This window comes from Hordeum vulgare, chromosome 6H (genome assembly GCF_904849725.1).
Source record: "Hordeum vulgare subsp. vulgare chromosome 6H, MorexV3_pseudomolecules_assembly, whole genome shotgun sequence".
In the NCBI taxonomy this organism is placed as follows: Eukaryota; Viridiplantae; Streptophyta; class Magnoliopsida; order Poales; family Poaceae; genus Hordeum; species Hordeum vulgare.
The window spans coordinates 108,509,758-108,521,003 of record NC_058523.1 but is presented as its reverse complement, the minus strand read 5'-3'; the positions used below and the strand labels follow the sequence as shown (position 1 = coordinate 108,521,003).

The 11,246-nt window shown below is 40.2% G+C and overlaps 2 protein-coding genes across 2 annotated transcripts; one reads left to right on the top strand and one right to left on the bottom strand.

Moving 5' to 3' along the window:
• The first annotated feature begins 4,130 nt into the window (after positions 1-4,130).
• Positions 4,131-6,470, top strand: LOC123401112 (ribonuclease H2 subunit C). The gene is made up of 4 exons (XM_045094836.1): positions 4,131-4,312; positions 4,395-4,487; positions 5,117-5,295; positions 6,036-6,470. Exons 1-4 carry the CDS (start codon positions 4,159-4,161, stop codon positions 6,099-6,101), a joined length of 492 nt encoding a protein of 163 aa, XP_044950771.1. The 5' UTR covers positions 4,131-4,158; the 3' UTR covers positions 6,102-6,470.
• A 533-nt stretch (positions 6,471-7,003) lies between these two features.
• LOC123401111 (porphobilinogen deaminase, chloroplastic) lies at positions 7,004-10,222 on the bottom strand. The gene is made up of 5 exons (XM_045094835.1): positions 9,843-10,222; positions 8,753-9,158; positions 8,169-8,372; positions 7,502-7,679; positions 7,004-7,408 (listed from the first exon to the last, which is right to left on the bottom strand). The coding sequence occupies exons 1-5, from the start codon at positions 9,989-9,991 to the stop codon at positions 7,290-7,292; spliced, it is 1,056 nt and encodes a 351-aa protein (XP_044950770.1). The 5' UTR covers positions 9,992-10,222; the 3' UTR covers positions 7,004-7,289.
• Positions 10,223-11,246: the final 1,024 nt, after the last annotated feature.

The window sequence follows — 11,246 nt, the reverse complement described above, 5'->3', positions numbered from 1 at the left end:
ACACAGTGTGTACTTTTCATCTAAGGCTCTAAGGATTTTCTTGATAATGAATTTGTCGGCAATCTCATTCGTGATGAGAGAGCGAGCCTGGAGTACATTTCTGCAACTCCTTCGCCATCCTTCATCTTTACTTGTCAATTTGACTTTGAAGCAGATCCAACTTGGATTCCTTGCCTCTCAAAAAAAACTTGGATTCCTTGACGAACTCGGTTCCTTCATGCATATCAACCGAAGTATCCCAAATTTCCTTGGCATTTTCAAGGTGACTTATCTTCTTGAACTCCTTGGGACACAAACCGTTGAAGAGAGTGTGGCAAGCTTGAGAATCGTATTTCAACATCTTCAATTCTTCCGCGGTTGCTTCAAGGTCCTTTTTTCATATTATAAAAATTCACCTTGCAAGCCAACACAAACAACATCCCAAACGATGGGTTTATGACCAAGAATATGTATTTTCCATCGTATGCTTCCAACTAGCAAAGTTTGTACCATCAAAATATGAACCATTACGGTGATAATTCCCTCACTAGAATCCATACTCTCCTTGGTGGTCACACCAATGCGATGGAGACCAAAGCTCTAATATCATTTTTAGGATCGCAGGTAGGTCTAGTGGGGGTGATTAGACTACTTGATGTAAAAAATACTTAACCTTTTTCCCAATTTTAGTTGTAGACAAGTTTTAGCGATTCACACAAGTCAAGTAACACCTTACACATGCAAGTCTAAGTAGTAGGCAGCAGAAAGTAGAGACATTGCATATGAATGTAAAGGAGGGATCAAAGAAATCAAACACAATGAAGACACGGTGATTTTTTGCGTGATTTCGATAGGTGGTGCCATCGTACGTCCATATTGATTGAGACTTCAACGCATGGAAGGTAACGGTTGTGTGAGTCCATAGAGGGCCCCACGAAGAAGAAGCCTCGCCTATTCTGCCATGGCTTACATCCACGGAGGACTAGTCTCACTCGGGGTAGATCTTCACGAAGTAGGCGGTCTCCTTGTCCTTAAAAACTCCTTGGTTCAACTCAACAAGATTTGGAGGCTCTCAAGTGACACCTAACCAATCTAGGAGACACCACTCTTCAAAAGGTAATAGGTGTTGTGTTGGGGATGAACTCCTTGCTCTTGTGCTTCAAAAGATAGTATCCTCAAAAGGTAATAGGTGTTATGTTGTGTTGGTGAAATGGAGTCTCTAGGGTTTAGGAAGTGGCTCTGTCTATTGTATCTCGGTGGGTCTAGGTTAGAGTATTTTGATGGGTCCGATGATGACTTTTAGGGTTTTGGACAGATTGGGTTGTGAGAATGTGGTTGAAGGTTTTAGAGCAATATCTTCAAGCACTTGAGAAAATGAGTCTTGAAGAACCTCACCCCTTTTAATAGTATTGGTTTTCCTATGGACTCAATGTGATCTTGGATCACATAACCAAAAACATAGAATCTTGGAGCTTTTCACAATCCATGCCCCTTGCATTTTGAGGGGTCCACTCCACAAGTCCTCCTACATTGAACTGTCCTGAAATAATCATTGAATATGCATTAGTTCAATAATGTATATGTTGTTATTAATCACCAAAACTACCCGGGGATTAGTTGTACTTTCAGATGAGCTTGCAGTTGCTGGTTGTGAAGGGTATAGTGTTTATGGCGAATCTAGTGATTGGGTTCAATCCCCCCATCTCTCTCTTAATGTAGGATTGTACTATGTACGGACAACATGGTTAAAGTGGATTGTACAATGTACTGTGCATAATGTGTATGGAGATATGAGATAATGTGAGGGGCTTCATCGTATGGATACAGTCTACGACCTCTGCATATTTAAAACCTACTCGAGTTCCCATGTCCATGGTATGGTCGGTATAAGTCACACTGGTTGTTTCAATCGAGTCAGGAGGATAATAACTTAGTAAATGTATTCAGATTCATAAGTGGATACTTGTGATGATATGCCAAGCAAATGTATTGGAAACACATGGGACAAGTTGGACTTGTCGGTGACGAGATTGGTGGATTGAACTATGTCATGCATGCTTACCTTGTTTGCTTTCAAGACATTTATTTCGGTATGCACATGTTAGTTGGATAATATGATTATCATGCTTGTATGCATTTATTTTGGTTTTAATACTTCTTGATTTTAAGTACTCACGAGCTAGTTATTGTGGCTACACTATAGCACATGAACCATCTCCCAACCAGCATGGAGTCAAGAGGAGAGTTGCTAGACCGCGGTCCAGCCAATTCCCTTTGGATTGGTACCCAGCTTAGTCCTTGGACCCCAATTTAGTCTTTTGTTGTAAAATCTATTTTTATCAAGCCTTTATCGTGAGTGTGTATTCAGTCACTTTGTTAAATCCATACAAACCCTTTGTGTTGATTTAGTATTGTGTGCATGTTAGCAAGTTTTATTATGGCTCGTGTCAGTGTGATTTATGGACCGACACGTGCGAAACATCAATTCTATAAATTGGTATGTGATAGAATGCCTCCAAAAGTACACTTTGATGTATCACGCATGTTAAAATGTTCAAGCACATCATGTATTGGGAGGGAATGTTGAGCTAGCATCCATAAATGATCTTGATCTTCGAAGGAATTTGTCTTTCCCAAAGCCATGTTAAATCCTTTTCTATTCTATCATTATTTGATGAGTCACCCAAGCATTCAACCAATTAACACTGTGAGAACTTACTTGAAGAGACCTCCTATTTAGCGCCTTAAGAGTCGTGAAGAGTGGTTGCGCTCACACTCGTCGTAGCTGGTCACGACTCATTGGTAGTTATTTTCACTTGCTCGCTCGACAGCATCGCGTACATCATTATTTTACTTCGCTCACTTGGCATTTACAGTTTACCTCTCTCCCCATCGCCAACATGACCGTTTGACTTTTACAAAAAAACTCACGAGTTTAAAAAAATATTGTTGGATGTGGAAAAGGTTCATGATTTGGAATAACAAATGATCAAATATTAGAAAATTTTCACGAGTTTCGGAAAAGGTTTGTTGATTTGGAAGATATATGAAAATTAATAAATCACAAATGTTTAGGAAATTTTAAAACTTTTTCAATTGAAAACATGAATTTAAAATGTTCACGGACATGAAAAATATAGATTTTAAAATTCAGAATTGAAAAGAAAAGAAAACCAAAAGGGAGAAAAGAGAAAAGGAAAACTAGAATAGAAAATGAAAAACAAAAAACAAAAAGTAAATGATAAAATGAAAAAAACACAGAAAAAAACCCTACATGCGAAACATTTAGAATGTTCACAAAACAGCTAAACGGGAACTGGGCAGTATCCCCTACCTGGGTTGGGGCTATATCGGTGTGCGCATTTTTATGATCATACTATATTTTCGTCAGAACTATATCTCGCTTACTACAAGACTGTATGGTCATCAGATATTATTTTTTGAAAACAAGAATCAGCACCGGCCTCTACATTGACCGATGCACTATTGCGTTAATTAACAAGATCTTACAAAATAAATATACCCCCTTTGTCCAGAGTAGCCTCACCAAGCCGCTCGCTGGCTAGTTGGTGCATCAACCGATCTAGCAAACCCTGATATGCATTATTTTAGGAAGCTTTTATGAATGATTCAGATCGATTTTAGAATCTAATGCATGTTTCCTTCTCTCTCTCTGTGTGTGCGCGCGCGTATGTGTGGGTGTTTATGTCAGTTTTTATCTGTTTTTAGTTTTTTGTATCTCTTTATCAGGTTACTCTGATTTCTATTTTTCCTTTTCTTCATTTTCAAACATGCAGATGATTTTTAAATTTATATTTTATATTTTATGTATTCATTAGAAAAAATTATATACACAGTTAACATTTTTTAAATACACAATGACCAATTTTTTAAATATGTGTTTGCATATTTTCTGAGTAAATGTTAATGTTTTTCAATTACACTTTGAATTTTTTTTATGTTTATGAAACATTTATTTTAAAACTACATGAACATTTTTCTACATTGTATAAACATTTTTGGGAAATGTCACGAACAAATTTTTGAAAGACGCGAACATGAGCCGTGGGCCGCTGGAACCTCTTTAGTCGGCCCATCAGTGTGCCGCGCAAACCAACGAAGAGACCAGCACTCGCTGCGCGGGACGTGGCGGCTGCGCTGAAACCCCCAAACCCAACCATGGAGAAAGCCACCCTTCCCGCCGCCGCCGCCGCCGCCGGCGTCGACCTTTCCCCGGCGGCGACCGACCTCGGCCGGGTGCACCTCCTTCCCTGCGGCATCAGGCACAACAGCGCCGCCGCCGTCTCCGACTACTTCAAGCCGAGGGACACCGGTCCGTTCGCTCGTTTCCCCTCTTCTTTTCCTGTTTTCTATCCGTTTGGTTGATGAATTGGTGGGTTGGTGCGTGCGTGTAGATGTGGAGGTGGATGGCGTGAAGGTGGAGGAGGCCTTCTTCCGCGGGAGGAATCTGCAGGGCGCCACCGTCGCGCTCCCCGATGGCTACCGAGGTGAGCTCCCGCGATCTGATGGTGCCATACAAACCTGTTTCTGTTCGGTGGAACGGTGACGATATCTTAAATTTGGAAGCTCTGGCGGAGATTTTCAAAAACTGCACAAAGCAAACTTCTCTCTGATGGAATTACGCTGTCCTTCTATCCATATATATGAGACTACTGCTTGATGTTAAAGCTTTTCTTGAGATCTGAATATTTTTAAAGATGAATTGTCGCCTGATCCTGTGTTAAATTAAAATGTACCAGAGTGTACTTACTTAGATAGGCGTAATTCATTTCAACAGGGTAGTGCTTATACTGGAAACCTTGGCAAGGAAACTGAAATTCGGTTTAGCTTACCACAGAAATGGCCATTGAACTGTGACATGGTCTTTTACTATTTTATTTATTATCTTGCATCAAATCCGCATGGAAACAAAATCTTAGACACCTTATTCCTGGCAGAACCTAATATCTTGGGATACTAGGTTTGCAACTATAACAATGTACATCTGGACTATAGTGATGGTACCATATGATGTTGGCCGCGGTCTATCCTTCCACGCTTTCAGTAAAATATGTGAGTTTGGCACCATCTTCTTCTATGTTGATCGAGTTTGTGGTGGTCCGAATCTTACTTGTAGGTTATGTTTTGGAGAAGAAGAAGAACGAAGAAAAGGATGCTCAGGGCATGGATGAGGAGGCTAGCAATTTTGTATCCCGTGCAGAATTCCAGAACATAACTTACTGGAACCATGACACCATGCCATCAGCAGAGGATCCTCTCCCTCGGTGCTTTCATTGGTTAGCCATTGCGAATGCAGTGAGTGTTTTTCTTTTTATTTTACAGAATCTCTTTGATCTACTTGTAGCAGATGAGTTGTCATGCTTCTCTACTGTTTGGCTTCCATCCCTAAAATATTTGGTACATCACTGTTGACCATGTCAGTCAGGGTAAGGTACATAAGACAAAATTTTGGTGAAGTCAATATGATCTATTCCCATACAATGAATTAACCTCTAATTCCTTGGTGAGTTTGATTATGTTAACCATTGTGAATGCAGTGAGTCTTATATTTCTTCCAGAATCTGTTTAATCCAGTTTTGAGCAGATGAGTTTTTATTCTTCTGTACTGTTTAGCTTCCACCCCCCAAATATTTGGTAGACGACTATTGACCGTGTTAGTCAGGGTAAGTTGCATAAGACATAGATGAAGTCAGTATGAGCTATTCCCATAGAATGAATTAACTTCTACTGATTGTTTGGTGAGTTTGATTATGTTAGTAATTCCGCATTTGAAGTTCCATATTCTCTTCATGGCTGTTCAATGGACACTGCTTTGCAAACTAAACACTATCGTTCGTTTGATTGATTCTGTAGTGTGTTGTTCCTGGACCTACTTGTGCTGAGCTTACAGTTGATCACACATGATGTCTCTTCGTTTGGTCGATATTCCTTTCATTTGGTTAGCCAGTCATGCATGATAACATGTAGTGGTATCTACTGAAAGAACTTCTGAGTTTTTATCAGATTGTCCTAACTCGAGCTTCCTGTTCGTGCAGATGCACAAGCCAGTGACTGCTGAAGACATGGCTAACATGTCAGCCAGGCAGAATCAGAACAGTTGACCAAGATCTATTACATAGTGATTCTGTTATTTGGTTCCAGCAGGTGCATCGTCCAAGCAATCTACTACTCTGATGAACTTGGAATTTCGGAATTGTAAGAGTAGCCATTAGCTGCTAGCCTGTGAGGGCCAGGCTCTCTGCGTTAAGAACTTAAGGTGGTCACCCTCCAGTGCCCCTGTTGAAGAATGTTTGCCGAAGTCCTGCATTTAACGTACTGTATTGATTTTTAGAACTCCTGTGCTCTTTCCTGTTTTACAGACCAGCTCATGTGTCAGGCTATCGATATATGTAATGTTGTGAATGGGTTACCAGTGATAACTTTTTAGTTGTCATGTCTTAATATGATGTTGGAAAATTACATTGTCTTAATATGATGTGGAAAATTCTCAAATTTATTACTGTCAATGTGCCATCATTGCTCTCAGCCTCAGAAATGTGCAACAAAATCAAGTCATCATTTCACAGAAACTAACCAATTTAAATCTAATCTACCCATCAATAAACAAAATGACAAATTTTGTTTTAGTTAGAATTTAATAAGGATGCTTTGATTATGAAATCATATCTAATAACGTCGAAGATAGTCATGTGTATTTGTTCCAACAAAAAAGACTCGCATGACTATTCCTGTCATTTTTTCAAGGCTGATATGATAGCTATTCAGTAGTACAAGGGTGGTAGCATTTGGTTTTTTCAAGGCTGATATGATCGCTATTCAGTAGTTCAAGGGTGGTAGCATTTGATTTTTTTCAAGGCTGCTATGATCGCTATTCAGTAGTACTCCCTCCATAAACTAATATAAGAGTGTTTTTTTTAGTAATCTAAGCGCTCTTATATTAGTTTAAGGAGGGAGTACAAGGGTGGTAGCATTTGATGTCTCCTGGGAAGTGGGAACCGTTCCAAAAAACGAATTCAGAACCGATTATTTCTTGAAACGGCAAAACATCTGCAAAATTACATCTGATTACAATGTTACAACATGACTGCGAGCAGAAGCCTCTTCCAGAACTCGATGAAAATCAAAGGATAACAAACCACTGAACCGTGTTCTAAATTCTAACCCGCAGCGCTAAAAAGACAGAAATACAAATTTAAGTGGTACAGCTCAATATGTGGTACAAAATTCTATCATAACTACAAGAAGATGGTAAAAAACAAAATCAACACTATCAGAGCGTGGTGGATATTCTATTGCAAGCCATCGAAGAAACCAGGTCCAGCCTTTGATTTCAGTTCGTGGCCGGCATCTTGGCCTATCGCGACCATGTCATCAAAAGAATATGTTCCACTTCTTGATGTCTCGTATACTGTAAGCAAAATCATGCATGAGCACAAAAATTATTGCCTCATAAATATGGCTAGTTCATATCATATGGTCTTAACTGAAAAGAAAATTATACCTATAGAGCCATCTGGTGAAGCCAATAGCCCCCGGAATGAACAGTTCCCATCCTTGTCACGATAAGCATATGCCGCAATTGGAGTTCGACAGTTACCATCAAGAACAGACAAGAATTCTCTTTCACATGCAACAGCTAATCTGGTATCTTCATGATTCAAAGAGGATAGATACTCCATCTACAAAAAAAGATGGAAAGAGGGGGGAAGTATCAGCATCTTTAGCTACAAGGTGTAAAACAAAAGAACTCAGGCACTCGGCTGGTGTGTTTTGCATGGCTCCAGGGCATCTATGTACGAGTAGTTTCGAATAAAACTAGTATCATTTTAAAAAACCGAAATATTCAATATCGGGTAAAAAATCAAAAATAATAAAAGGATTGGAGGCAAGCTAGGCAATGGCAAGTAAAGACGTGGAATGTGAATAGTTGGTTGACAACGCACACTTGGATGCAACTGCTTCTGGGTGTTAAGATCATGATGTGGTATAATGCCAATAAAGACCACAGTATAGACACTTGAATTTATCACTTTATCAGGGCACATAGGAATTTGAAGAATTAAAACATGGTGGCATATGACGGCTGGTACGACATTTGGATATGGCATTATGCATGCAGCATCTACGATTTTTACTCTACTAGCAGACTGAAACATTAGATCACCTACCATTTTATCATCATTGCTCCTGCAAGCTATTCCAATAGCGCCTTGAGCAACTGCTGGAAGCATTTCATCTACTGACAATACAGATGTTGCAGTTTCCGCCATGTGTAACCGTTTTAGTCCAGCCAGTGCCAACAATGTAGCATGCACATCTCCTTCTTTAAGTTTCCTTAACCGTGTCTGGACATTCCCTCTGAAGTTAACAACCTGAAAAGCATGCACTATTGTTAAGCCCAAAATTAACCAAGAAGAGTCTCTAATAACAATGACTTGTGAAATTAATAAAACAGTACATATTAATGAAGTAGAAGACCAAGTTAAATTGGGATCGGATGGGTTCAAATTAAGAAACAAAATTACAAGAATGCTGCTTGGCACATATAGGACATGAAACAACTTCCCTTCAAAATGACAATCTATTATATATGTGTTTATACAAGTTCTCAGGCAGTTTTATACAAGGAAAAGAAAAGGAAAAACATGAGTTTATCAGTGATGGGTTAGCAATGTGTACTTTTAGCATGAAGAATAAAACTGAAGGAAAGACATGTATTGCATTAATGCAATCATCGAACATACAAACTTACTTTTAGTGATGGGTATTTATAAAGAATCTGAGATTGCCTCCGCAGGGAAGCACTTCCAACAACACTACCAGCAGGAAGCTCTCCAAGAGTTTTTGCAGTCAAGCATATGAATGCATCTCTCACATCTTCTCGTGGGAGGTTACATGGCAATATCGTGCCTTCTGGTAGATATGTTGGGACATCTTTCATCGAGTGGACCGCGATGTCAATCCTTCCCTGCAAGAGCGCATCGTCTATCTCCTTGGTGAATAAACCCTTGCCTCCTATATCCGCCAGGGGTTTGTCCAGGATCATGTCTCCTGTGGTCTTTATGATGATAATCTCAACGGCACCATCCTCAGCCAACTCCGTGTGTGCAGCTTTCAGTTTGTCACGGGTTTCATGAGCTTGTGCAAGAGCAAGAGGACTGTCCTACATATTCAGCAATTTGAATTATAGACTTGCATGTGCAAGCAAGATACTTTGGTACAGAAGAAAGCAATAAAAGTACATGGAACTGAACATTGAAAAAGACAGCTAAAATTCAATCTACTTTTGAGTTTTTCTCCCACCCCTAAAATTGAAGTCCAAAGCAACGCAAATTTCCACCAAGTCATATTCTGAATTCACTGAGACAAAACAAGCAAAAGGTGGCCAATAGTTACACCGATCTCTGTATACATCCACATGCAATCGAGAGCTAGTTCACCGAACTCAACTGAAACATCTCACGTTGACCCCGAATCGAGCTGCTAACATGTATATATGTGCAATTTTGCTGATTGGAAAAGGTCCATTATTTAGCAGTATTAAGGTCAACGGCATGCTGCTACCGATGTTCCACGATTCCATCAAAGCCCAGCTAAAGTGCAGATCCTGGTAAACGTCCTCAACAATTCGCGTCAGAGTTACTGAATTAGGCAATATCTGGCACCTAGGAACGCAATACGGCCAGACAGAGCCGCATCTGAAAAACCGGAGCTCCTAGTAGGGAAACAAAAACAGGATCTTGCAGGCGCCTCCGCACATTGCCGCCCTCAAATCCAACCGAGTAATAAACAACCTAATGAACAACCGAGACTCTGTGATGAAAGGGTTCGAATTTGATCACCTCCCGCGCGTGCCAATCCGGATGAGGGAGACCTTGGGCTGCGCCTCGGCCTGGACGGCGACGGCGGCGCGCACCACCGCCCGGCGCGGGCGCGCGAGGCAGGTCGGCGAGCCGAGGAGGGTGTGGTTGGTGCATCTCAGCGTCGCCATCTCCGGCGGCCGGGGAGGGGGGTGAGGGAGGGTCGGGAGATGCAGGAGGGGGGTGAGGGAGGGTCGGGAGATGCAGGAGGGAGGGAGGGAGGGAGGAGCAGAGCAGGATTCTGCGCTGTTTCGGAGAGGGCGGAGGGATGGATGAGGGGGAGGAGAGGATAATGTATTGTCCGGATTTGCCAACTACTCCTTTCTCTCTCTCTCTCTTTCTCTAGTGCATAGCGCAGAGAGAACACAGGGAGAGAGAAAGAGAGATGAGGTTTATTGGATCTTCTAGGTTTCTGCTCTTTCCCTCGGCCTTTTTGGTCTGACAATGAGGAAAGTGCGGTAATTTCGGCACATCTTCATGGATCGACGCAGCTTGAGTGAATTTAATTTAGCTGCCAGTCCTCATTATACTCAAATTATGTAAGATATCAAGGGATTGTTTATCTTGTTAAGATCTTTTAGGTACACCCTCTGTTGTGTATTTGTTTTCTCATAACTAGCAAAAAAGACTGTGCGTTGTAATGGAAGAGAAAATAATACATGTTCTGAACGTAATCTATTTTTACATGGCATTACATTTGTGTTGCCGACGATGGCATCAGTGCTCACACAACGAAAACGCGTTTGAATGTACAATCACTCGGAATAAGATGAAAAATATGTTGTTTCTCCCCACGAGATTTTCCAAAGGTGTGCATGTGTGTTTAACGATGTTTTCTTTCCTCTCATTTTGGTTTTTAATGTAATGAATATTTATTACAATTCATATGGTCGCCGGAAAGAGAGAAAAAAAAGGACCGTGCACTACAGATTAAGTTTGCACCAAAAATAATATTTAAGAAGTACTCCCTCCGTTTTTAAATATAAGTCTTTGTAGAGATTCTACTAATAGACTACGTACAGATGTATATAGACATATTTTAAAGTGTAGATTCATTTATTTTACTTCGTATGTAGACTCTTAGTGAAATTTCTTTAAAGACTTATATTTAGGAACGGAGGAAGTATTTAACAGCTAAAAATAACACCCTATTTAGATTCTACAATTTTTTCAATCAAATTTCATATATAACATGTTAAAATCGGAGTTACGGTTTAAAAGATATGGATAATTTTGTTTTAGATAAAATATGGATTGATTAACTGAAAAGTCACGGGCTTTTTTGTTAAAACAAAAAAACGTTTCGGTTGACTTAAATAGGGACGACGGGTTGATTACGTGAAACATCAGGGAGTTTTCTGAAAAATGCAAAAAAGATTCGACTAT

Coding starts and splice junctions, on each gene's coding strand:
- LOC123401112 (XM_045094836.1), top strand. CDS start 4,159: ATGGAGAAAGCCACCCTTCCCGCCGCCGCCGCCGCCGCCGGCGTCGAC. Junction 4,313..4,394: donor CTTCAAGCCGAGGGACACCG/GTCCGTTCGCTC, acceptor GCGTGCGTGTAG/ATGTGGAGGTGGATGGCGTG. Junction 5,296..6,035: donor GGTTAGCCATTGCGAATGCA/GTGAGTGTTTTT, acceptor CTGTTCGTGCAG/ATGCACAAGCCAGTGACTGC.
- LOC123401111 (XM_045094835.1), bottom strand. CDS start 9,991: ATGGCGACGCTGAGATGCACCAACCACACCCTCCTCGGCTCGCCGACC. Junction 9,159..9,842: donor CGGATTGGCACGCGCGGGAG/GTGATCAAATTC, acceptor TATGTAGGACAG/TCCTCTTGCTCTTGCACAAG. Junction 8,373..8,752: donor ATAAATACCCATCACTAAAA/GTAAGTTTGTAT, acceptor CATGCTTTTCAG/GTTGTTAACTTCAGAGGGAA.